General features: G+C 45.7%; 1 protein-coding gene across 4 annotated transcripts in view; it reads right to left on the bottom strand.

Moving 5' to 3' along the window:
* The window catches only part of fndc5a (fibronectin type III domain containing 5a), a 51780-nt gene that overhangs the window by 4277 nt on the left and 23377 nt on the right, over positions 1-24126 (bottom strand). Inside the window, exons 1-5 of one of the 4 annotated variants that reach the window (XM_055862995.1) lie at positions 20309-20392; positions 13180-13295; positions 11425-11626; positions 618-701; positions 15-148 (exon numbers count right to left, since the gene is read on the bottom strand). In XM_055862995.1, the coding sequence (XP_055718970.1) occupies positions 15-148; positions 618-701; positions 11425-11611 (405 nt within the window). In that variant the 5' untranslated portion in view covers positions 11612-11626; positions 13180-13295; positions 20309-20392. Of the gene's footprint in view, positions 1-8; positions 149-617; positions 702-11424; positions 11627-13179; positions 13296-20308; positions 20393-24126 lie in introns of those variants that run through there. The other 3 variants (XM_055862991.1, XM_055862993.1, XM_055862994.1) reach the window with 3 other exon arrangements.

Raw genomic sequence — 24126 nt, forward strand, 5'->3', positions numbered from 1 at the left:
TGGGGGGGTTATACCTTACTGCGCAACAGTCCCCCCGTTGGGTGCTCCGGAGTACTGCACTCTGATGAGGTCTTGGCTTTGTCCTTGTTGTTGTTGGGCTCGTTGTCTTTGATGATGTCATACTGACGGCAGAAGAGAGCGATCACACCTGACAGAGAGAGGAGAAGAGGGCACACACAGACAGATCGTAAATAACAACCACATTACCGAAGTGAAGAGTAGACGGAAATAATTTTACACGGACAAATTACTACAAATTGTGAACCATGTTTGTTTAAAATATAACCTTCCTCTGTTCTACACTCTTGAGGGTGTATGTGTGATGGTGTGTGTGTGTGTGTGTGTGTGTGTGTGTGTGTGTGTGTGTGTGTGTGTGTGTGTGTGTGTGTGTGTGTGTGTGTGTGTGCGTGTGTGTGGTAGGGTTGTGAAATTATGGTAAATTTCACACAATTTCAAGGATTTCCAATAATCCTGGTTGGAAGATTCGCAGAATTAGCAGGAAATCCAGAATCCTCCAAATATTTCTGGAACACCTGACAATTTGGGGAAACTTACTGGAATGTTGTATCCCTAGTGTGTAGGTAGCACTCTGACCTTTGGAACATTCCACCCCTCACCTGCCCACATGATCAGCACCACCACGATAATGATGAACTCCCCCGCCCTCAGCTGAGCTCCCACTTCCTCCATGGTCACCTCGTCTGGAGGGTCAAATACAGCAGCACAATCATTTGGTCACCATGGCAACACCATCATCAGAGTTATTATTGGTAACTGGCATCTTATTAAATATTCGGACTCCACTGGTGCTCACAACAGGCCAGTTTAATGATGGGGGAGTGTTGGGGTAAAAGTCGTCATTTGAATAGGAAGGGCATAACCTCAGTGAGCCCCGTATACCCTCTCCCCTCTACTGTAACTATACATACACTGTAGTTGGTCTGCTCCTTGTCAGCTGGATAGAACTGTCTGCTGACAGTGTATTGTGTAGACTGATCTTGCTATTCCTCTCCAGTCCCAGAATGGCACCACTCATCACTGTCTCTCTGTCAATTAGCACTGCTTCAAACAGACCACATTTTTCATGACTCCAGGTGATTCTGACACAACCCTAAACACTTGTGTACAGCCTCCACAATTATACTGAACAAAAATATAAACGCAACATGCAATTTCATTGATTTTACTGAGTTACAGTTCATATGAGGAAATCAGTCAATTGAAATAAATTGATAGGGCCCTAATCTACAGATTTCACATGACTGGGACTACAGATATGCATCTGTTGGTAACAGATAACAAATACATAAAATGGGCCTCACAATGGGCCTCAGGACCTCGTCAAAGTATTTTTGTGCTTTCAAATTGCCATCAATAAAATGCAATTGGGTTCGGTGTCCGTAGCTTATGCCTGCCTGCCCATACCATAACCCCACCTCCACCATGTGGCACACTGTTCACAATGTTTACATCAACAAACCTGCTCACCCACACAACGCCATACACGTGGCATTATTCTCTGGCAACAGCTCTGGTGGACATTCCTGCAGTCAGCATGCCAATTGCACGCTCACTCAAAACTTGAGACATCTGTAGCATTGTGTTGTGTGACAAAACTGCACATTGTAGAGTGGCCTTTTATTGTCCCCAGCACGAGGTGCACCTGTGTAATGATCATGCTATTTAATCATCTTCTTGATATGCCATGCCTGTCAGGTAGAGAAATGCTCACTAACAGGGATGTAAACAAATTTGTGCACAACATTTTAGAGAAATAAGCTTTTTGTGCGTATGGAACATTTCTGGGATCTTTTATTTCAGCTCATGAAACATGGGCCCAACACTTTACATGTTGCGTTTATATTTTTGTTCAGTGTAGCTCCCCAATGAAGAGCGCAGCTATGTGGGAACCTCACAGCAGACGCCCCAATTAGATCACTCTGTCTGAGAGAGGCTAATAGTGTCAAATGATTCATTAGAAGCTGAGCATGAAGAGAATACATAAGGTTGAGGCAGGGCCAGTGGAGATCCCCACTCTGAAGGGGTTGGAGAGAGACAGTTAATCACAGCAGCCAGGATTGATTGTGCTGGGCCTAGACAGAACTCAATATTCATTATTATTACAAATAAAGCGCCAAAAAGAATCAGAGTTGTTTGTGTGTGTGTGTGTGTGTGTGTGTGTGTGTGTGTGTGTGTGTGTGTGTGTGTGTGTGTGTGTGTGTGTGTGTGTGTGTGTGTGGCCTATGTTTGTGTGTGTTCATGGTCCACTCATACAAAGCAACTGAAAGCAACATCACATATTGGACTGTTTGCGAATTCAGGAGATTGCTGGCAAAAGTTTACCACACAACAGCATACTGAGTGCACCCCATTTAAAGACCAAACAGAAGAAGGCAGTGACTCTGAAATTCTGAGGGCCCTGGGTAGCTCCACTACCCTCCTGCATGTTCTCCCAATGAGCGATTCAGTCAATCGATGGGACTATGTACCTGGGCATTAACAAATCAAAGCTGGACAGCCAAACGCTCCTGACACCACTGCCAGATGGCCTCCACGTGGCTAATATTGGCCAGCTCTAATGTCATGGACACACAGTCTCCAGTCCCAGAGACAGATTGAGTCCCCTGCAGACAGTAAGAGGTGGGGCGTACTGTATGTAGAGTAGGGAGTTTGCAGGTGGGTGCATTCAGGGACATGGTCAACTGTATGCCATATAGCTGCAGGATTATGTATTGGAGTGTTATACATCTGTTTTACTGCAGTAATGTTTTGCAGACATCCCACTGGTCACTCTAGAAAACCTCCCTCATCAGAGTCTTAGGCACAGACCACATGTTTGTTCTATATCTATGGTCTTGGGAGACAAACACATACAGTGCCTTCCGAAAGTATTCATACCCCACATTTTGTTGTCTTACAGCCTTAATACAACTTAATTGGAGTCCACCTGTGGCCAATTCACTTGTTTGGACATGATTTATTTAGAAAGAAACATACCTGTCTATATAAGGTCCCACAGTTGACAGTGCATATCAGAGCATAAACTATACCATGAAGTCTAAGGAACTGTCTGTAGATCTCTGAGATAGAATTGTGATGAGGCATACAGTACCAGTCAAAAGTTTGGACACACCTTCTCATCGTTTTTCTTAATTTGTTCTATTTTCTACATTGTAAAATAATAGTGGTCCTCATGAGAGCCAGTTTCATCATAGTGCTTGATGGTTTTTGTGACTGCACTTGAAGAAACTTTCAAAGTTATTCAAATTTTCCAGATTGACCGACCTTCATGTCTTAAAGTAATGATGGACTGTCATTTCTCTTTGCTTATTTGAGCTGTTCTCTCCATAATATGAGCTTGGTCTTTTAGCAAATAGGGCTATCTTCTGTATACCACCCCTACCTTGTCACAACACAACTGATTGGCTCAAACGCATTAAGAAGGAAAAAAACTCCACAAATTAACTTTTAACAAGGCACACTTGTTACTTGAAATGCATTCCAGGTGAGTAGTTAATGAAGCTGGTTGAGAGAATGCCAAGAGTGTGCAAAGCTGTCATCAAGGCAAAGGGTGGCTACTTTGAAGAATCTCAAATCTCAAATATATTTTGATTTGGTAAACACTTTTTTGGTTACTACATGATTCCATATGTGTTATTTCATAGTTTTGATGTCTTCACTATTATTCTACAATGTAGAAAATAGTAAAAATAAAGACAAACCCTTGAATGAGTAGGTGTGTCTAAACTTTTGACTGGTACTGTATATCTGGGAAAGGGTATAAAACAATGTCCAGAGTGTTGAAAGTTTCCAAAAGCACAGTGGTCTCCATCATTGAGAAATTGAACTAATATGGAACTACCCAGACTCTACTTAGAGCTGGCCGTCCGACCAAACTGAACAACCGGCCAAGAAAGACCTTGGTCAGGGAGGTGACCAAGAACCCAATGACCACTCTGATAGAACCACAAAGTTCCTTGGCTGAAATGGGAGATCCTGCCAGAAGGAAAACAGTCTCTACAGCACTTCATCAATCTGAGCTTCATGGGGGAGGGGCTAGACGGAAGCCACTCCTGAGAAAAAGGCACAACAGCACGCCTGGAGTTTGAAATAAGGCACATGAAAGAGAGCACAAGGCAAACTATGATGTATTCTGATGAGACAAATTTGAACACTTTAGCCTGAATGCAAAGCGCTATGTCTGGAGAAAACCTGGCACAGCTCATCACCCGTATAACACCATCCTTACCGTGAAGCGTGGTGGTGGCAGCTTCATGCTATGGGGATGCTTTTCAGAGACAGGGACTGGTAAGGATAGATGGGACAATGAATGGAGCCAATTACAGGCAAATCCTTGACGAGAACCTGCGTCAGAGTGCAACCGACCTTAGACTGGGGGGAAGATTTACGTTCCAACAGGACAATGATGCAAAGCAACGCTGGAATTGCTTCAGAACCGTTCAAAAGTTTGGGGTCACTTAGACATTTCCTTGTTTTTGAAAGAAAAACACCTTTTTTGTATATTGAAAAACCATTAAATTGATCAGAATACAGTGTATGTCACGGCCGTTGAATGAAGAGGACCAAGGTGCAGCGTGGTATGCGTACATATTACTTTATTTATATGACGCCAACAATAAACAATCCAAAACAACCGTGAAGCTAAAGGCTATAGTGCCAACAAACAAAGACAACTTCCCACAAAGACAGGTGGGAAAATGGGGTACCTAAGTATGGTTCTCAATCAGAGACAACGATAGACAGCTGTCCCTGATTGAGAACCCTACCTGGCAAAAACATATAAATACAAATAATAGAATGAAAGAACATAGAATACCCACCCCAAGTCACACCCTGACCAAACCAAAATAGAGACATAAAAAAGGCTTTTTAAGGTCAGGGCGTGACAGTGTAGACACTGGCGGAACTCCTCCCACATTCCACTGAAAAGGCAGAGCGCGAAATTCAAAAAATATTTTTGAGAAATATTTAACTTTCACACATTAACAAGTCCAATACAGCAAATGAAAGATACACATCTTGTGAATCCAGTCAACATGTCCGATTTTTAAAATGTTTTACAGCGAAAACACCACATATATTTATGTTAGCTCACCACCTCTTCTTTCTATTCTGGTTAGAGCCAGTTTGTGCTGATCTGTGAAGGGGGTAGTACACAACATTGTTTGAGATCTTCAGTTTCTTGGCAATTACTCGCATGGAATAGCCTTCAGTTCTCAGAACAAGAATAGACTGACGAGTTTCAGAGGAAAGTGCTCAGAGTATCCTGCTTTGGCAAATCGTGCTGTTATTAAGACACTGATGCCCTTTGCAACCACCCACCTATGTGAGAGTGGATTCTTGACTGTGTGTGGAAAATGATTTAAGACTGAGACTCTTTCCAATACAACCCAGCATTGCAGAGTTATGTCCATCCTTTCAAGCACACCCTTCTCATTAACCTGTGATGAGTTATTCCCAATTGTCGATGAACAAATAAGGTTTTATATGTAAGATGGTTAAGTAAAGAGCAAAATTATTGATTATTATTATATTATTTTTTGTGCCCTGGCCCTATAAGAGCTCTTTGTCACGTCCCACGAGCCGGGTTGTGACAAAAACTCACACTCATTCTTATGTTTAATAAATGTATCGTATAGTGTCTGTGTGGCAGGCTTACAATGATGGCAGAAAACAACATTTGAGAGTGCGCTGACCCTGGTGCTAGAGGGGGTATGCAGCTGGAGGTTGAATGTTTGAAGGGGTACGGGACTATAAAAAGTTTGGGAACCACTGTCCTAGGCTACCTGGTTAAAATGCTTGCTCGCTAGCCTAACTTCCTTTCATGGGCAACGTTATCTAGTTAACATTAGCCTTCTACATCAAGCTACATACTGAACTTCCATCCTCTCAGGCCAGGGGAACAATGTATGAATTTATGGTTTGATCAGAATCGCAGTTATAATTATTGGCCACTATGGAGAATTAAGTAAAACCACAAGCTCAAATCGTGATCTCCATCCATGGCTAATTTAGGAAAGGACAAATTTTAGCTAGCTAGCCACCGGACAACCACACAACGAGATGCAACTATTAAAGTTTTTCTGTCAATTGCTCTCAATGTGATATGATTGGAGGAAAGCCAAATCCAAACTGGCTTCCCTTGACACTTTTTTTTGGTGGCTTCTCTTGGGATCCATAAATACACGTCACTGTGTATATGAGACTGCCAGAGAGGTTATGCAATACAAACAAACTGAGAGAGTCATTTGATAAGAGAGGACGGTACATTTAGCACAGGTCATCTCTCCCTTAGTATGATGACTGTGTGCTTTGGGATGCAATGTGTGGGGGAACTTGATTGGTATGTGCGATGGTGTAGTGCTTGGGGAAATGGATGGATGTGTGTGGTGTTCATTGCCGTGTTTACTGCAGTGTTAAATGGTGCAGTCAGTGTTTACCGGTATGTATAAAAAAGTGTGTGTATGTATTTGTGTGGGATGGTAAAGTGTGATTGTTTGTACATAGAGCTCTGTGTGTTTGTGTGATATGGCGCAGTGTTCTGGGAAATGGATGTCTGAGCTGAACCAGAAGGCTGTTGAGTCCCAGAGTGGTGCCCTTGAGTGGGATGTTGTGCCCTTGAGTGGTATGTCTATTCTAAATGGCCTCATTGGATTTCACAACACATAAATATACACTACATGACCAAAAGTTTATGGACACCTGCTCATCGAACATCTCATTCCAAAATCATGGGCATTAATATGGAGTAGGTCCCTCCTTTGCTGGTATAACAGCCTCCAGTCTTCTGGGAAGACTTTCCACCAGATGTTAGAACGTTGCTTCCATTCAGTCACAAGATCATTAGTGAAGTCAGCACTGATGTTGGGCTTTTAGGCCTGGCTCGCAGTCGGCATTCCAAATGATTTCAAAGGTGTTCATTGGGGTTGAGGTCAGGGCTCTGTACAGACCAGTCAAGTTCTTCCACACCGATCTCGACAAACCACCTCACTTTGTGAACAGCATTGTCATGCATTGTCAACATTGTCTTGCTGAAACAGGAAAGAACCTTCCTCAAACTGTTGCCACAAAGTTGGAAGCACAGAATCGTCTAGAATGGCATGTATGCTGTAGCATTAAGATTTCTCTTCACTGGAACTAAGTGGCCTAGACCGAACCATTAAAAACAGCCCCAGGCCTTTATTCCTCCTCCACCAAACTTTACATTTGGCACTATGCATTAGGGCATGTAGCGTTCCCCTGACATCCGCCAAACCCAGATTAGTCCGTCGGACTACCAGATGGTGAAGCGTGATTCATCACTCCAGAGTACGCGTTTCCACTGCTTGAGAGTCCAATGGGTACGAGATTTACACCACTCCAGCCGACGCTTGGCATTGCGCATGGTGATCTTAGGCTTGTGTGCGGCTGTTCGGCCATGGAAACCCATTTCATGAAGCTCCTGACGAACAGTTCTTGTGCTGATGTTGCTTCCAGAGGCAGTTTGGAACTCAGTAGTGAGTGTTGCAACAGAGGACAGCACTTGGCGGTCCTGTTCTATGTGCTTATGTGGCCTACCACTGCAGCTGAGCCGTTGTTGCTCCTAGAAGTTTCCACTTCACAGTAACAGCACTCACAGTTGACCGGGGAAGCGCTAGCAGGGCAGCAATTTGACTAACGGACTTGTTGGAAAGGTGGCATCCTATGACGTTGCCACGTTGAAAGTCGCTGAGCTCTTCAGAAAGGCCATTCTACTGCTAATGTTTGTCTATGGAGATTGCATGGCTGTGTGCTCGATTTTACCTGTCAGCAACGGGTGTGGCTGAAATAGCCGAATCCAATCATTTGAAAGGGTGTCCATATACTTTTGTATATATAGTGTATAAATACACAAATCATCATAAACTTTGACTCCTGCTTCTACTAATGGTAATAGTACCATTGCGCTGCTACCACTACTGAACATTGTTATTGCAATTACGGCAACAAACTATTACAACAAAGCAACTGTGCGTTTGTGCGTGTGTGTGTGTGTGTGTGTGTGTGTGTGTGTGTGTGTGTGTGTGTGTGTGTGTGTGTGTGTTGCCCCTTCCTGGCATAGTGTTGTAGGTAGTACTCTGAGCCAGGTTGACAGTGTGGTATGATGTGAAGAGAGGGATGGAAAGAGAGGGATGTAGAGGTAGAGAGAGAGGGATAGAAAGAGAGTGATGGAAAGAGAGGGAGAGAGAGGGATGTAGAGGGAGAGAGAGGAATGGAAAGAAAGGGCTGGAAAAAGAAGGAGAAAGGGATAGAAAGGGAGGGGTGTAGAGGCAGATAGAGAGATGTGGAGGGAGACAGAGGGAAGTGGAGCCCTATCATTATGCGACTGGCTCTGAGTCACTCCTCAACACTAGAGTCATTTGTCAAGGTGTCTGCCTGGCTTTACACAGAGAAACAAACACTTCTCAGAAGCATGCACAAATCAGCCTCAGCCATATCCATCTCATCTCAGCCCAGCCATCGCTCACACACTACCACCACTTTCACTGCACAGGGTCTCGTCTCATCTCATCCACCTATATGGATGTAGCTCTGGGAAGGTTGGGGCCCCTGGGGACTGGACGTCAATGTGATGGAGTTGTTTGTAGCATTTTCTGCTAGTTTCTACTAGCTGAGAATCATGAGAATGTCTCTACTAAGTGTGTGCGTGTTAGTGTGTGCATGTGTGCGTGCCTACGGCCGTGTGTGCAAACAGCCTATGCCTGTGACTGAGAAGTGTTCTCAGAATCACAAGCCCCTTGCTGTCCTTGCGTCTGCTTCCTGTGAGTGTGAGTGAGAAGTGAGTGAAGGAGCGAGGCTGTGAGTGGGGTGAGGAGTGAGTGAAGGAGCGAGGTGGCGAGGGGGTTGAGGAGTGAGTGAAGGAGCGAGGCGGCGAGGGGGTGAGTAGTGGGTGAAGGAGCGAGGCGGCGATGGGGGGCGAGGAGTGAGTGAAGGAGCGAGGCGGCGAGGTGGGTGAGTAGTGAGTGAAGGAGCGAGGCGGCGAGGTGGGTGAGTAGTGAGTGAAGGAGCGAGGCGGCGAGGGGGGTGATGAGTGAGTGAAGGAGCGAGGCGGCGAGGTGGGTGAGGAGTGAGTGAAGGAGCGAGGCGGCGAGGTGGGTGAGGAGTGAGTGAAGGAGCGAGGCTGTGAGTGGGGTGAGGAGTGAGTGAAGGAGCGAGGCGGCGAGGGGGGTGAGTAGTGAGTGAAGGAGCTAGGCGGCGAGGTGGGTGAGGAGTGAGTGAAGGAGCGAGGCGGCGAGGGGGGTGAGTAGTGAGTGAAGGAGCTAGGCGGCGAGGTGGGTGAGGAGTGAGTGAAGGAGCGAGGCGGCGAGGGGGTGAGGAGTGAGTGAAGGAGCGAGGCGGCGAGGTGGGTGAGGAGTGAGTGAAGGAGCTAGGCGGCGAGGTGGGTGAGGAGTGAGTGAAGGAGCGAGGCGGCGAGGTGGGTGAGTAGTGAGTGAAGGAGCGAGGCGGCGAGGTGGGTGAGGAGTGAGTGAAGGAGCGAGGCGGCGAGGGGGTGAGGAGTGAGTGAAGGAGCGAGGCGGCGAGGTGGGTGAGGAGTGAGTGAAGGAGCTAGGCGGCGAGGTGGGTGAGGAGTGAGTGAAGGAGCGAGGCGGCGAGGGGGTGAGGAGTGAGTGAAGGAGCTAGGCGGCGAGGTGGGTGAGGAGTGAGTGAAGGAGCGAGGCGGCGAGGGGGTGAGGAGTGAGTGAAGGAGCGAGGCGGCGAGGTGGGTGAGGAGTGAGTGAAGGAGCGAGGCGGCGAGGTGGGTGAGGAGTGAGTGAAGGAGCGAGGCGGCGAGGTGGGTGAGTAGTGAGTGAAGGAGCGAGGCGGCGAGGTGGGTGAGGAGTGAGTGAAGGAGCGAGGCGGCGAGGGGGTGAGTAGTGAGTGAAGGAGCGAGGCGGCGAGGGGGGTGAGTAGTGAGTGAAGGAGCGAGGCGGCGAGGGGGTGAGGAGTGAGTGAAGGAGCGAGGCGGTGAGGGGGGTGAGTAGTGAGTGAAGGAGCGAGGCGGCGAGGGGGTGAGGAGTGAGTGAAGGAGCGAGGCGGCGAGGTGGGTGAGGAGTGAGTGAAGGAGCGAGGCGGCGAGGGGGGTGAGTAGTGAGTGAAGGAGCTAGGCGGCGAGGTGGGTGAGGAGTGAGTGAAGGAGCGAGGCGGCGAGGGGGTGAGGAGTGAGTGAAGGAGCGAGGCGGCGAGGTGGGTGAGGAGTGAGTGAAGGAGCGAGGCGGCGAGGTGGGTGAGGAGTGAGTGAAGGAGCGAGGCGGCGAGGTGGGTGAGTAGTGAGTGAAGGAGCGAGGCGGCGAGGTGGGTGAGGAGTGAGTGAAGGAGCGAGGCGGCGAGGGGGTGAGTAGTGAGTGAAGGAGCGAGGCGGCGAGGGGGGTGAGTAGTGAGTGAAGGAGCGAGGCGGCGAGGGGGTGAGGAGTGAGTGAAGGAGCGAGGCGGTGAGGGGGGTGAGTAGTGAGTGAAGGAGCGAGGCGGCGAGGGGGTGAGGAGTGAGTGAAGGAGCGAGGCGGCGAGGTGGGTGAGGAGTGAGTGAAGGAGCGAGGCGGCGAGGGGGTGAGGAGTGAGTGAAGGAGCGAGGCGGCGAGGGGGGTGAGTAGTGAGTGAAGGAGCGAGGCGGCGAGGGGGGTGAGTAGTGATTGAAGGAGCGAGGCTGTGAGTGGGGTGAGGAGTGAGTGAAGGAACGAGGCTGTGAGTGGGGTGAGGAGTGAGTGAAGGAGCGAGGCGGCGAGGGGGGTGAGTAGTGAGTGAAGAAGCGAGGCGGCGAGGGGGTGAGTAGTGAGTGAAGGAGCGAGGCGGCGAGGGGGTTGAGGAGTGAGTGAAGGAGCGAGGCGGTGAGGGGGGTGAGGAGTGAGTGAAGGAGCGAGGCGGTGAGGGGGGTGAGTAGTGAGTGAAGGAGCGAGGCGGCGAGGGGGGTGATGAGTGAGTGAAGGAGCGAGGCGGCGAGGGGGTGAGTAGTGAGTGAAGGAGCGAGGCGGTGAGGGGGGTGAGGAGTGAGTGAAGGAGCGAGGCGGCGAGGGGGGTGAGGTAAGGGGTACAGGCCCAGCACAGGGCAGGGCCTGTGGGCAGTTGGGGTAGACACATCAGTACATCATGAAGAGCACCCTGAAGGTGTTGTATTCAGGAATTGTGGTAAGAGTGCTTGAGCATTCTGTTGTGGAACTTAATTTCACGCTTTGCGTCCCTATTGATTTTAATTGGCCTTTACGGAATCTGTCAAGAGTTGTAAAGAGTCCAACTGCAAGCTGTACTCTAGAAATGGTATGTGGAGGCACTGCTGTGCACAGAGTTTCCTCATTATTTTTTGGCACTGTGCGTGTATTACAACAGGTACAGGAACACGGAGAAGTACTTTAGACTTTGTTTTTACCTTAGTTACTGTGTGTATTTGCTTGTTGAGTTGGTTGAGATGTTTACCTTTACTCTTGGAGGCCTGTGTCTCGGCCTCCTTGGGCGTGCGGAAGCGCAGGGGTTCGCTGTGCGGACTCATGGGCCCACTCATGCTGATGGACTGCACGTGCACAATGTAGTCGGTCTCCTCCGCCAAGTCCCATAATGCACAGGAGCGGGTGGTGGTGTTCACTTCCTGGATGAAGCGTAGCATGCGCACGTCCTTCTTCTGTTGGCACATCATCACAGAGGGGCGTTTAGCGAGCAGTGTAACACAAACATATCCACTGATGTTGAAGAGAAGTCTCACACACAACATTGCACCGTAGTGAACTTCTCACAGATATCACCCACTCACTCCCAATAAGTTTAGTTTAGTTTATTAGGATCCCTATTAGCTACTGCACATGCAGCAGCTGCTCTTCCTGGAGTTCACATAAAACATACAAATACATGACAAAGAACAGAACAGTTATAGACAAGGACATTAAATAAATCAATAATAATACTTTTTTTTAAGTATATAAAAAAATAAGAGTTATATTTTGAAAAGACGGCAAGAAACAAACAAAAAAGTCTTAGTAGTAGAAGTATGCAGGTACTGTACAGTAATAGTAGACAGAAATAGACTGTGTGGAGAAGAGCTGTATGTGGAGGAGTGGAGAGAGGGAGCAGCAGTCAGGAGATGGGCGGGACCAGGGCTCTCATCTGGGCTTCTGGGACCAGGAAATCATCTGCCTAATGGGCTAGAATGGAACCGAACCATTTACTCCATTTCAAAGGTTAAGCCCTGATCTTTGCCTGCAACAAATACCATTACTTCTTAGTAAAGTGTGTTTCCAATATGGATTTGTCATGTTTGTTTAAAATAACCCATGGGAACAGCTTTACTCAGGCCTACTGCTCAATGATTGGATCAACTACTCTCTTTTGTACTATTTCACTTCTGTCACATTTTGGTTGTTAAATATAAAGGTCAAAACATCATTAAGTGTCTCCTAGTCTTTATCCTCTAACCCAGGGGTGTCAATCAAATTTTGCCCCAGGGGCTGCATTTAGTCTTCAACGAGTTCCAGAGGGCCAAACTCAAAATTGGTTACATTTCCTCGCCATCAAAATTTGCAAGCTATATTTATCTCTATCCATCGTTTCTGGAATTTTCAATGCTCCCTGATTGTCTAGCTTTAATTTCGGTGATAATTAGCTAGCTGGACACACTCAAGAAATGTTGAATATAATTTCTAAACAGTTTAGAAATGGATTCTTTAACCAATTTGGTTTTAGTCATTTTAAAGGATATTGAGTTTGTTCCCTCGCGGGTCGGATCTGGCTCACGGAGGCGTATGTTTGACCTCCCCTGCTCTAATCCTAACCTACACTTTGCTGTCTCATTGGCCAAGTTATCACACTGACTGTCATATTGACCACACACCTGTCCATCTGCATTACTATGCTGGAATACAGAGTGTGTGTTCGGAGATGTGCAAAGCAAAGATGTGTGCTGTGCAGGGACTGTGTGTACCAGGATAAATAATATTGTTTTTCCCTCTTTACATAGCTGTCATCATCCACTGCTGTTGTCGAGGAGACAGGCGATCTGGCAGGATCGTCCCGACAACATAACGTCCTGTGACAACGGTTCTGCAAAACAAGCGGCTGGCCGGGGACGCCGAGGAGAGATGGTGGGTAACGATTGGTGACAGGTACTAATTAATCTCCTGTTGGCGAGTGTGTGGTGTGTGTGAGTGTATGCTCCTCCACGTTGCGCTCTGTCTCTCTCACCTGCTGTGTGATGGCGAAGCCGATGACGGGGTCCCCCTCGGGGATGTCCCATGTCACCACGGCAGAGTTGGCCTTCAGAGCCTTGATGGTCACATTGACAGGAGCCGTCAAGCTGTCTGCAAACACACAGAGAAAGAGAGAGAGGAGATACACATGAAGCAAATTAAGTAGACTTTCTTACTGTCTAGTGGGTACTGGGTAGAGTGGGTACAGTCATGGGTACATGTATTATTTACACCGCCTCAATAGAGTACTTCAAACAACTCAGAAAATCGCAGAGCTTGGCTAGTCTAGACAGTATGGCTACAGATTGGCCATCAGCCTTCCTGAGGTGGTTTAATTGTTCACTACTACTTACCGTGGGAGAGCTGTGGCCTGATTTATTATTCACATCCCTTCAGCATAATTATGATTCATAAGAAATACAACTGCAATCAAATCTAGAGTGGAGCTAGTATTAAGGGATTGGATTTTGAATAGCCTTGCATTTAAGGGTAGAATTTTGAATAAGTTCACATTTAGCATCAGTTGAATATTCAGTGAAATTACACTCAACTCAAAATGGGGTACTGTATAGAGATGGATCACTTTTGTTATTCAGTGTAATGATACGTTGTACGTGCTGCTTACCGTGGCAGTTTAATTAGGGCTTATATGATACATGACTTCAAAGTAATGATTTGTTGCTGTGTAATTCATTTTTGTTGTGTGTGTGTGGGTGTGTGTGTCCTCAGCTATTGCCTGAGGAGAGACATGGTAAAATCTATTCTGCGCCACCCCTACAGATTATATCTACACCTGGTTTTCTGAGCAATCTTTAGAATGATTAGAACATGTAAAGAGGTTAATCAACATTCCAGGGTGTATTTGTGCCAGCACCGGTAACACAAGCCTCCCTCTTATAGGCGAGTGGTGAGTTCGAAAAAACGGAAAGTATGCACTTTAGAAACAGTTTTCACATACAAACTGTCCGAACACAGAATCAAACAGGCTTCTCAAAAATGACATTGTCACAGTGGTAGAACGTTTGTTTTGATTGCTGAGTTTATTTACGGCCCATCAGGTAGCCTGACTTCAGATGTGTAAACAGGATTATTAGGGAAATCGATCTTCTTGCAAAGCATGTAAAAGTTTTAAATTAATTATTATATTAATCTGACTATCAACAAAAATTGTGTTACTGTGTGCATGTAACCGTGCTCTCTGTCTATCTTTCTCTCTCTCTTTCTGTCTCAATTCAATTTCAATGTAATTCAAATTTAAATTTAAGGGGCTTTATTGGCATGGCAAACATATGTTTACATTGCCAAAGCAAGTGAAATGGATAATAAACAAAAGAGAAATAAACAATAAAAATGTACAGTAAACATTACACTCACAAAGGTTCCAAGAGAATAAAGACATTTCAAATGTCATATTATGTCTATATGCAGTGTTGTAATGATGTATCTCTCTGCCTTGTATGTGAATCCATTCATTTTACAATGATATTAAATCTATTTGTATTTAGAATTCCATACTCAGACCATTCTTGATGGCCTATTACCCAAACTCAACTATAGTCTCTTGCATATTTCTTAATCATCTTTATGGAGTCAGATAATTCATGTAGCCCTTTCCTGCAGTCAAATTACCTAGTGGCATCATGGTTGGAATGTTATTCATATTTTTTATAATTTAATTATTAATAAACATTGAAAAAAATTTAAAGCCGAAAATGTGGTGTTTCTATGTCAAACTTTAAAAAAATAAATAATAATCTTCTGTGGTTTAAATAAAGTATTGGAATGCAAACTAAACAATTGAATACATTTCAAATCTGTATCTGACATACTACAGGTGTCTTTAAAAAGAACATAACCATGTGTGTGAGGTGTTTGTTTCAAAGTAGATTTGTTTAAGACTACCAAGAAACACTGTGTGACCCTGATTTAGCCTGCTGCAGTAGACTTTGTTAACATATTAATTGCATAGTCTTATCACGAGTCGCATAGGAGGTAGATATAATATGTATAGATATCAAATATTACCAAAAGTAGTGCACTATAAAGGGAATGGGGTGCCATTTGGGACGTACTCCTCTTGGGTTGTTTGGCCTGCTGTTGACACAAAGAATAACAACAGCTGAGAGGTGGATGCAGTGTGAAGCGCCTTGTTCTAGTGCAGAGCACCAAACGCCAACCACCAAAGCTCAGGTGGATGTTTTTACATGTTGGTTTTGGGTCGTTGTTTCTTTTGACTCTAGAGTTTGTGTTTGTTTGTTTGTGATTCCTAAAAAAGCTGCAGGGGAGGGCAACCGGGCAGGCTGGTCGGCTGGCATGCAGGCGGCATCGTAAACTGTGTGACAAATCACACTCATTATCTCTTTATTAATCATCATGTGGGTTGGTCCCCCTGCTCTCCAGGGAATGGCAGTGAAGACACACAGCAGCCACCCTTAAACCAAATCCCAGGTCTAAATGTGCTGTGTCAGACAGTGTTTAGTTCCCAATGCCACCAGCAGGGGGATACATTCATTTCTGTGACTGTGACACAAATCAGTTGTTTGTGCATTCACACGAATGTATGTATGCATATACGCACACACACACACACATGCACACACACACACATATTGTCAGTTCTGTGCATGATAACCCAACTAGTGAATGAGTGCTTATGACAGAGCAGGAGAGAGAGAGAGAACGACAGAAAGACAGAAAGACAGGCAGAGAGAGAGAGAGAAACAGAGACAGAAAGACAGGCAGAGAGAGAGAGATATAGAGAAATAAACAAAGACAGAGAGACAGAAAGACAGGCAGAGAGAGAGAAACATAGAGAAAGAGAGAGACAGAAAGACAGGCAGAGAGAGAGAGAGACAGACAGATAAAAAGACAGAGAGAGGCCCATGCTGTGAGAAGAAATGTCCTCTGAATGTTTCTCCAGTTTGACATATACTATTTAACCTCTATGCAAAGAGTCCTCCTCACGTTCAGTACTTCCAGTCACTGAGTCAGTGACTCTTTGATCTGATTGTTCTCCATTTTGCTCTAATACCCGCCACAAAAAATGATATGTGGTGACATTGAATCAACGTGGAAAACAGATAGGATTTGCAAAAATTCATAAATGTAAGGGAATTTCGGCTTTTTTCCACCCAACTTATTTTTTTGTTGACTTCACATTGAATGTACATTAGTTGTCAACTAAACCAAATTCACATGAAAATTCGATGTTGAACTGATGTCTGTGCCCAGTGGGTGGGCATGTTAGTGCAGTATATTGAGATGTGTGATTTACAACAGTCAGAATGACACCCTGATTTAAAATGACAATTGAACAGGTAAAGAGCAGTGCTGTTTTTTTTATGACGTCAATCAAAGTTTGTACCGACAGATGTAACCAATTGAATAGCATATCATTATAGAATGTGCATAAAATGCATTCTCCAACTGTAACGTCTGCCTAGGCCCACACATATTGTCTCAAGAAAATGTTATAATTTTAATACCCTCAAACACCACGTTAGGCATAGGCTACCTAATTTAAAAATAAGCCAAATAGGCCATCATCACTGTCAATTGTGAATGACAATTATTCATGTTTTACCAGTGAAATGTCCAAACTGCTTCTCCATGACAATCATTTGATTGATCTCAATCCCTTTAATGGGCATTTAGATCCTCTTGAAGGACTGTTGTGTGAGCCAATTAGAACAGATGGTGTTAACAAACCATTAGCCTTTCTTGTATTTTGTTTCAATCAGAGAGTACTTCCTGCATAGTGGTGCTCTCTGTTGAGTTTTGGCGCATGTGATGTTTTTTTTTTACTATTCAGCTTCAGCTAACCATCCTTAAAGGTGTTTGTGATGTCACAGTAACAGTAGGCCTACTATGCTATGGTATTGTATTCCGTTCTGTTATGTAACGTTCAAATGAATTGACCTTGCCAGACATTGATTCAGCTTTGATCTAACTTTACTAAACAAGCAACATGGTGAGAAGTGACAATCTTTTATTTGAAATAATAAGTTATGAGTAGGAAGGACTAGGTAACAGATCTTGATGAGATGTTCAGCAATTGGAGAGTAGTTTGTGGTAATGAAGGGACAATGCCAGGATCGCGCAATGATGTTAGTTGAACCAGCTTGTGGTGCTGAAGGATAGCTCTGCCCATTCGGCCAGTTCAGAAACAAACAACAATCATTTGCAGTAGGCCAATAGCCTACGACAACATGGTATAGCTATTTGTAGGCTATAGCCTAAGGTAAATACCTATAGCTCAATATCATTGTACTGTTTGCGACAAGAGCTTTATTGCTAGTAGGCATTTGATTGTATTAGGAAAGCAGATACCTAGTCAGTAGCACAATTGAACGCATTCAAACGAAATGTGTGTTCCACATTTAACCCTTCTGAATCAGAGATGTGCTGGTGGCTGCCTTAAACAAGGTCCACGTCATCAGTGCCCATAGAGCAGTTTTTGTTGCTTAACTGCCTTGCTCAAGGGCAGAACAGCAGATATTTCCACCATGCCAGCTCGGAGATTCAAACCAGCGACCTCGGTTACTGGCCCAACGCGCTTAACCGCTAGACTACCTGCTGCCCACAGGGAACAGGAAAGGACTTACATGCCGTATCATAAATAAACTGATTTGGTTAGCTTAAACACATGGTTATAAAATACCCTATTATAGAATGAAACAAAACTGAGAGGTGAACTATCAATGAATTGAATTTATTTGTATAGATTAAACATGCTATCAGTAGTGATGTAACGGTAGTCCTCCTCCTCTTCAACCGAAAAGGAGGAGTAGTGATGGAACCAAGGCGCAGCGGGTTGTGAACACATAATTTATTGAAAGACAAGACGAAAAAACCACGAATTTCACTATAACTAACAAAACAACAAACGGAGTAGACAGACCTGGACGACGAACTTACATTAAACACGAAGAACGCACGAACAGGGAAAATAGACTACACAAAATGACGATGTACAAAAACAAACCGAACAGTCCCGTATGGTGCGACAAACACTGACACAGGAGACACCCACCCACAACGAACACTGTGAAACAACCTACCTAAATATGACTCTCAATTAGAGGAACGACAAACACCTGCCTCTAATTAAGAGCCATACCAGGCAACCCTTAAACCAACATAGAAACAGAAAACATAGAATGCCCACCCAAACTCACGTCCTGACCAACTAACACATACAACAAACTAACAGAAATAGGTCAGGAACGTGACAAGTGAACATAAATCATTTACTACTGTCACGGCTGTCTTCCTCTTCTTCGTCTGAAGAGGTGTAACAAGGATCGGACCAATACGCAGCGTGGTAGGTGTCCATGTTTTAATATAGAAAACTGAACAATGAACACCAATACAAAAACAGTAAACGCGAACAAACCGTAACAGTCCCGTGTGGCACAAACACTGACACAGGAAACAATCACCCACAAAATACCCAAATAACATGGCTGCCTAAATATGGTTCCCAATCAGAGACAACGATGAACACCTGCCTCTAATTGAGAACCAATCTAGGCAACCATAGACTTACATAAACACCTACAATGAACACAACCCCATAACTCTACAAAAAAAACCTAGACAATACAAACACCCTAGACGAGACAAGAACACACAAACCACCCTCGTCACACCCTGACCTAACCAAAATAATAAAGAGAACAAAGATAACTAAGGCCAGGGCGTGACAACTATGTAGAATTGCAGGAAAGTCCTTTTAAAATAGCTTTAAAATCAAGCTTTTGGTTTGGTGTATTCATGCATCTCAATAAACTATAAGCTAAATGCATTATTATCTCCCAATTCAATTGCCCATCCTGACACACCAAGTTTGAACAGGCCCTGCGCCTCAACCAATAGCCAATGTAGGCTAAATATCCCAAGCAGGGCTACAGCAACTTCCAGAGAGGGTCAGGCTCCTTGGGCTTTGCATATAAACACAACATGTAAAGTGTTGGTCCCATGTTTCATGAGCTGAAATAAAAGATCCCAGAAATTTTCCACAAACACAAAAACTACATTTTTCTGAAATGTGTTTACATCCCTGTTAGTAAGCATTTGTCCCTTGCCAAAATAATCCATCCACCTGATAGGTTTTGCATATTAATAAGCTGATTAAACAGCATGATTATTACACAGGTGCACATTGTGCTGCAGACAATAAAAGTCCACTCTAAAATGTGCAGTTTTGTCACAAATCACAATTTTTGAGGGAGGGTGCAATTGGCATGCTGAATGCAGGAATATCCAACAGAGCTGTTGCCAGAGAATTGAATGTAAATTGTTCTACCCTAAGCAACCCCCAACGTCGTTTTAGAGAATTTGGCAGTACATTCCGTGCTCCTACTTTTTCTTATTTCTCTTTTGCTAGTCCTCTCGGTTTTGACCCTTGCCTGCCTTGACTCTGAAGCGGCCTGCCTGACCATACTGCCTGCCCTGACCTTGAGCCTGCCTGACCATACTGCCTGCCCTGACCTCCAGCCTGCCTGCCACTCTGTACCTCCTGGACTCTGACATTGGTTATGACCTTTTGCCTGTCCACGACCATTCTCTTGCCTGCCCCTTGGATTATATTTATATATCAGAGACTCGAACCATCTGCCTCCTGTGTCTGCATCTGGGTCTCACCCTGTGCCCTTATACTTACCTACCTCTAGGCTGCTATACATATTTATTTGGTTTGTCATTCTATCGTTTATCATGGAGTTTTGTGGCAATTAAATAACATTATTTAGAATTTATTTGAATACATTTTCCAGAAATAGTTTTACCAGCTCCGTGCAATAGTGTATTCTGAAATACACCCCTGGTAGAGAAAAATGTAGATATTATTAAAAAGGAATTAGGCATAATGATTATTATAAAAAATAAAAAAAACATTCACCTTTTATTTAACCAGGTAGGCTAGTTGAGAACAAGTTCTCATTTACAACTGCGACCTGGCCAAGATAAAGCAAAGCAGTGTGACAAGAACAACAACACAGAGTTACACATGGAATAACATGGTGTGGCAAACCTCTTCAAGGTTATGAGCATTTGTCACATATTAAGTGGGAAACTGTCACCAAATTACCCCAGAATGAGAGTTCTTTCGAACAGGACAGTACCTGTGTGTTTGTCTCTCCGTCCTGGTCCACCCAGGTCGTAGGCAAGGTCAAGGATAGCAGGGTTCGGTACACGAATCAGGTTCTCAGTAGGTCCAGGTCCAAACGCCAACAGGTAAGTCCAAAACAGTCCAGCTCATACACAGTAAATCCAGCCAATATCTATTGTCTCTTTCTCTATGGTTCACAGATCCTTCCAGCCCTCACTTCCTCTTCCTGGTTTTCCTTGACCCTTTATCTGTGTGTCGGCTCCACCTTCTGTGGGTTCCCCTTGCTTCTGGGACTTGTAGTTTTGGCAGTCGGCCATTTTGTGATCTGTAGTTCTGATCGGGGTGGCCATTTTAGTGATCGGGCAGAGCCCATTTATTAGTTCTGCTCTCACATATCTGCCATTTATCACTCGACCCCCTTCTTTGCCACATATCTCCCCCCCTAGATCCGACCCCCTAGGTCGGGCTACCGCAGCAAAATATGCGTGCATGCGGGATAACCCATCCACATTTCCCATTTCCTTCCCTGCTTTGTGTTTCAAGTCAAAGTGAAACGGTTGGAGACTCAAAAACCACCGCATCACCCGAGCGTTCTTCTCTTTAGCCCTATGCATCCAGGTGAGTGGGGCATGGTCACTGATGAGGGTGAAGTGGCGCCCCAGCAGGTAGTATTTCAGGCTTTCTAGAGCCCACTTTACTGCCAGCGCCTCTTTCTCAACGACCGCGTAGTTGGTTTCCCGTGGTTCCAGCTTCCTGCTTAAAAACAGGATGGGGTGTTCCACCCCTTCTACCTCTTGGGATAGCACTGCTCCCAAGCCGACCTCTGAGGCATCCGTCTGAACCACAAACTCTTTCTCAAAGTCTGGTACCACCAGCACTGGATTACAGCAGAGAGCCTCCTGTAATGTCCTAAATGCTTTGGTGGCCCTTTCATCCCATTTGACCATGTTTGGCCCTCTGGCTCTAGTCATGTCGGTGAGTGGGGCGGCCACTGTGGCATAACTTGGGATGAACTTCCGGTAGTAACCAGTCAGCCCTAGGAACGCTCGAACTTGCTTCTTATTTACTGGTTTCGGCCATTCTCTAATTGCCTCCACCTTCTTCTGTTGGGGTTTGATTAACCCTCTTCCCACGGTGTATCCCAGATACTCTGTTTCCCCTAACCCCACATAACACTTGGCAGGGTTCGCCGTGAGCCCTGCCTTTCTAAGGGCGTCTAACACCGCCTGTACCCGGGGTAAGTGGGATTCCCAATCAGGGCTGTAGATTCCCACGTCATCTAAATAAGCTGCGGCGTATGCCTGGTGCGGTTTTAGGACCTTGTTCATGAGCCGTTGAAAGGTGGCTGGGGCCCCGTGTAAGCCGAATGGCATGACGGTGTATTGAAACAAACCGTCAGGGGTTGCAAAGGCTGTCTTTTCTTTGGCCCTGGGGGTCAGAGGAATTTGCCAGTACCCTTTTGTCAGGTCCAGGGTCGTAATGTACCGAGCTTTACCAACTTTCTCCAGTAGTTCGTCTACTCGGGGCATGGGGTAGGCATCAAACTTGGAGATTTCATTTACCTTCCGAAAGTCGTTACAGAACCGCAAAGACCCATCGGGCTTGGAGACCATCACAATTGGGCTAGACCACTCACTATGTGACTCCTCGATCACTCCAGCTGTCAACATTTTCTCTGTCTCTGCTCTAATCGCGGCCTGTCGAGCCTCGGGTACCCGATATGGCCTCATGCTCCCTTTTTTCCCTGGTAGGGAAACGATATCGTGAGCCGTAACCTCAGTTCGGCCGGGTACCTCTGAAAACACATCTCTGTTTTTCTGGATCAGGGTCTTTACTTCCTGTACTTGTGCTGGGAACAGAGTAGGTGAAATATTTACTTCGGCTGCCCCCTGAGTGTGTGTAGGGTATGTGACCATTAGTGTTTCTCTCTCTCTCCATGCTTTTAAAAGGTTTATGTGATAGATCTGTTCCTGTGGCCGTCGACCTGGCTGTCGGATCCGATAATTCACTTCTCCTATTCTCTCCAGTACTTCATATGGTCCTTTCCATGTGGCTAGTAGTTTGCACTCTACCGTGGGGATCAGCACTAACACCTTATCTCCCGGTTGAAATTCCCTCAGGGTAGCCTGCCGGTTATAAGTGTGCCGCTGGTGCTCTTGTGCTTGTCTCATGTGCTCTCGGACGATGGGCATGACTGTGGCTATCCTGTCTTGCATTGCCGTGACGTGCTCTATGACACTAGTATACGGGGTGGATTGGTGCTCCCAGGTTTCCCGGGCGATGTCTAAGATTCCCCGGGGGTGCCTCCCATATACCAGCTCAAAGGGAGAAAACCCCAGTGAGGCTTGAGGAACCTCTCTAATGGCAAACATCAGATACGGCAACATGCAATCCCAGTTTTTCCCATCCTTATCGATTACCTTCCTGAGCATTGACTTCAGGGTCCTGTTGAATCTCTCAACCAGCCCGTCCGTCTGAGGATGGTAAACCGATGTCCTCAACTGTTTCACCTGCCACAATTTACAAAGGTCCGCCATAAGGCGGGACATAAAGGGGGTCCCCTGGTCAGTAAGGATCTCCTTTGGAACCCCTACCCTGGTGAACAAGAGCACTAATTCCTTGGCAATATTTTTGGAAGTCATCGTCCGAAGGGGAATGGCTTCTGGGTAGCGAGTGGCATAATCTAGAATGACCAGAATGTATTGGTGTCCTCTGGCGGACTTGGGTAGTGGGCCCACTATATCCATCGCTATCCTCTCAAATGGCGTTTCGATTATGGGGAGTGGCACTAACGGGCTTCTAACAGCTGGTCGGGGAGCTGTTAACTGGCACTCCGGGCACTCTCCACAATGCCGAGCCACTTCAGCCTGAATTCCTGGCCAGTAAAACCTCCTTACAATCCGGTCTCGGGTTTTATCGATACCAAGGTGTCCACCCAGAATGTGCCCATGAGCTAGATCCAGTACTGTCCTCCGGTACCGGGTGGGGACCAACAACTGTTCAACCACATCAACCCCTATTTTTGAGACTCTGTACACCAAACCCTTTTTCATAATAAAGTGGGGAAAACTATTAGGCCTCATCCCATCATTTATGGGAGTACCATCGACGACCTGCACGTCTGCTCTGGCTTGCTGCAGGGTTGGATCCTGGTTTTGGGCCGTCCCGAAATTAGTCAAGGACCCTGCCAGGTCTGCTGGTTCTAGATTGTCATCCTCTGGATTCAGATCGACACCAGCCCCAGTAGTACCAGGCTGTTCGTTGTCAACGAGGTTTGCCACTTCATCCTCATCCTCCCCTACTAGCACCTGTGAGGTTGGCCCCTCGGAGACCTCTTTTCTTGGTTTTGGTTGAAGGCCCCATGCCTCTTCCTGCTTGGTCAGGGTTGTTGGCTTCTCAAATATGCCATTCTTTTGGCCTAACTTCGCAAAGTTAGGAAAGTGTCTACCCAATATTACATCATATGGCATCTTTGGGACCACGCCGACCTCACAATTCAGCAGATCGTCCTCTGTTTGTATGCTCACTAAGGCTGTGGGGTACAGACGGGTATCCCCATGAATGCAGGTAACACTGATATCCTGACTTGTATCCAGTTTATGAGTTGGCACTAGGTTTGCAACGACCAGGGTTAGCATACTGCCGGAATCCAGCAGTGCTTCAACCTCTTTCCCTTCAACTGTCACCCTGCACATATGTTTGTTTCTTGATCTTTCAAGTACAGTGGTTACAACAGGACATGCATACCACATATCATCTTCTTTTTCACCGAGGTTACATTGCATTGGCTCTTCTTTAATAGGGCAGTAGGCTGCAATATGTCCTGGTCGA

This window comes from Salvelinus fontinalis, chromosome 15, assembly GCF_029448725.1.
Source record: "Salvelinus fontinalis isolate EN_2023a chromosome 15, ASM2944872v1, whole genome shotgun sequence".
Classification (NCBI taxonomy): domain Eukaryota; kingdom Metazoa; phylum Chordata; class Actinopteri; order Salmoniformes; family Salmonidae; genus Salvelinus; species Salvelinus fontinalis.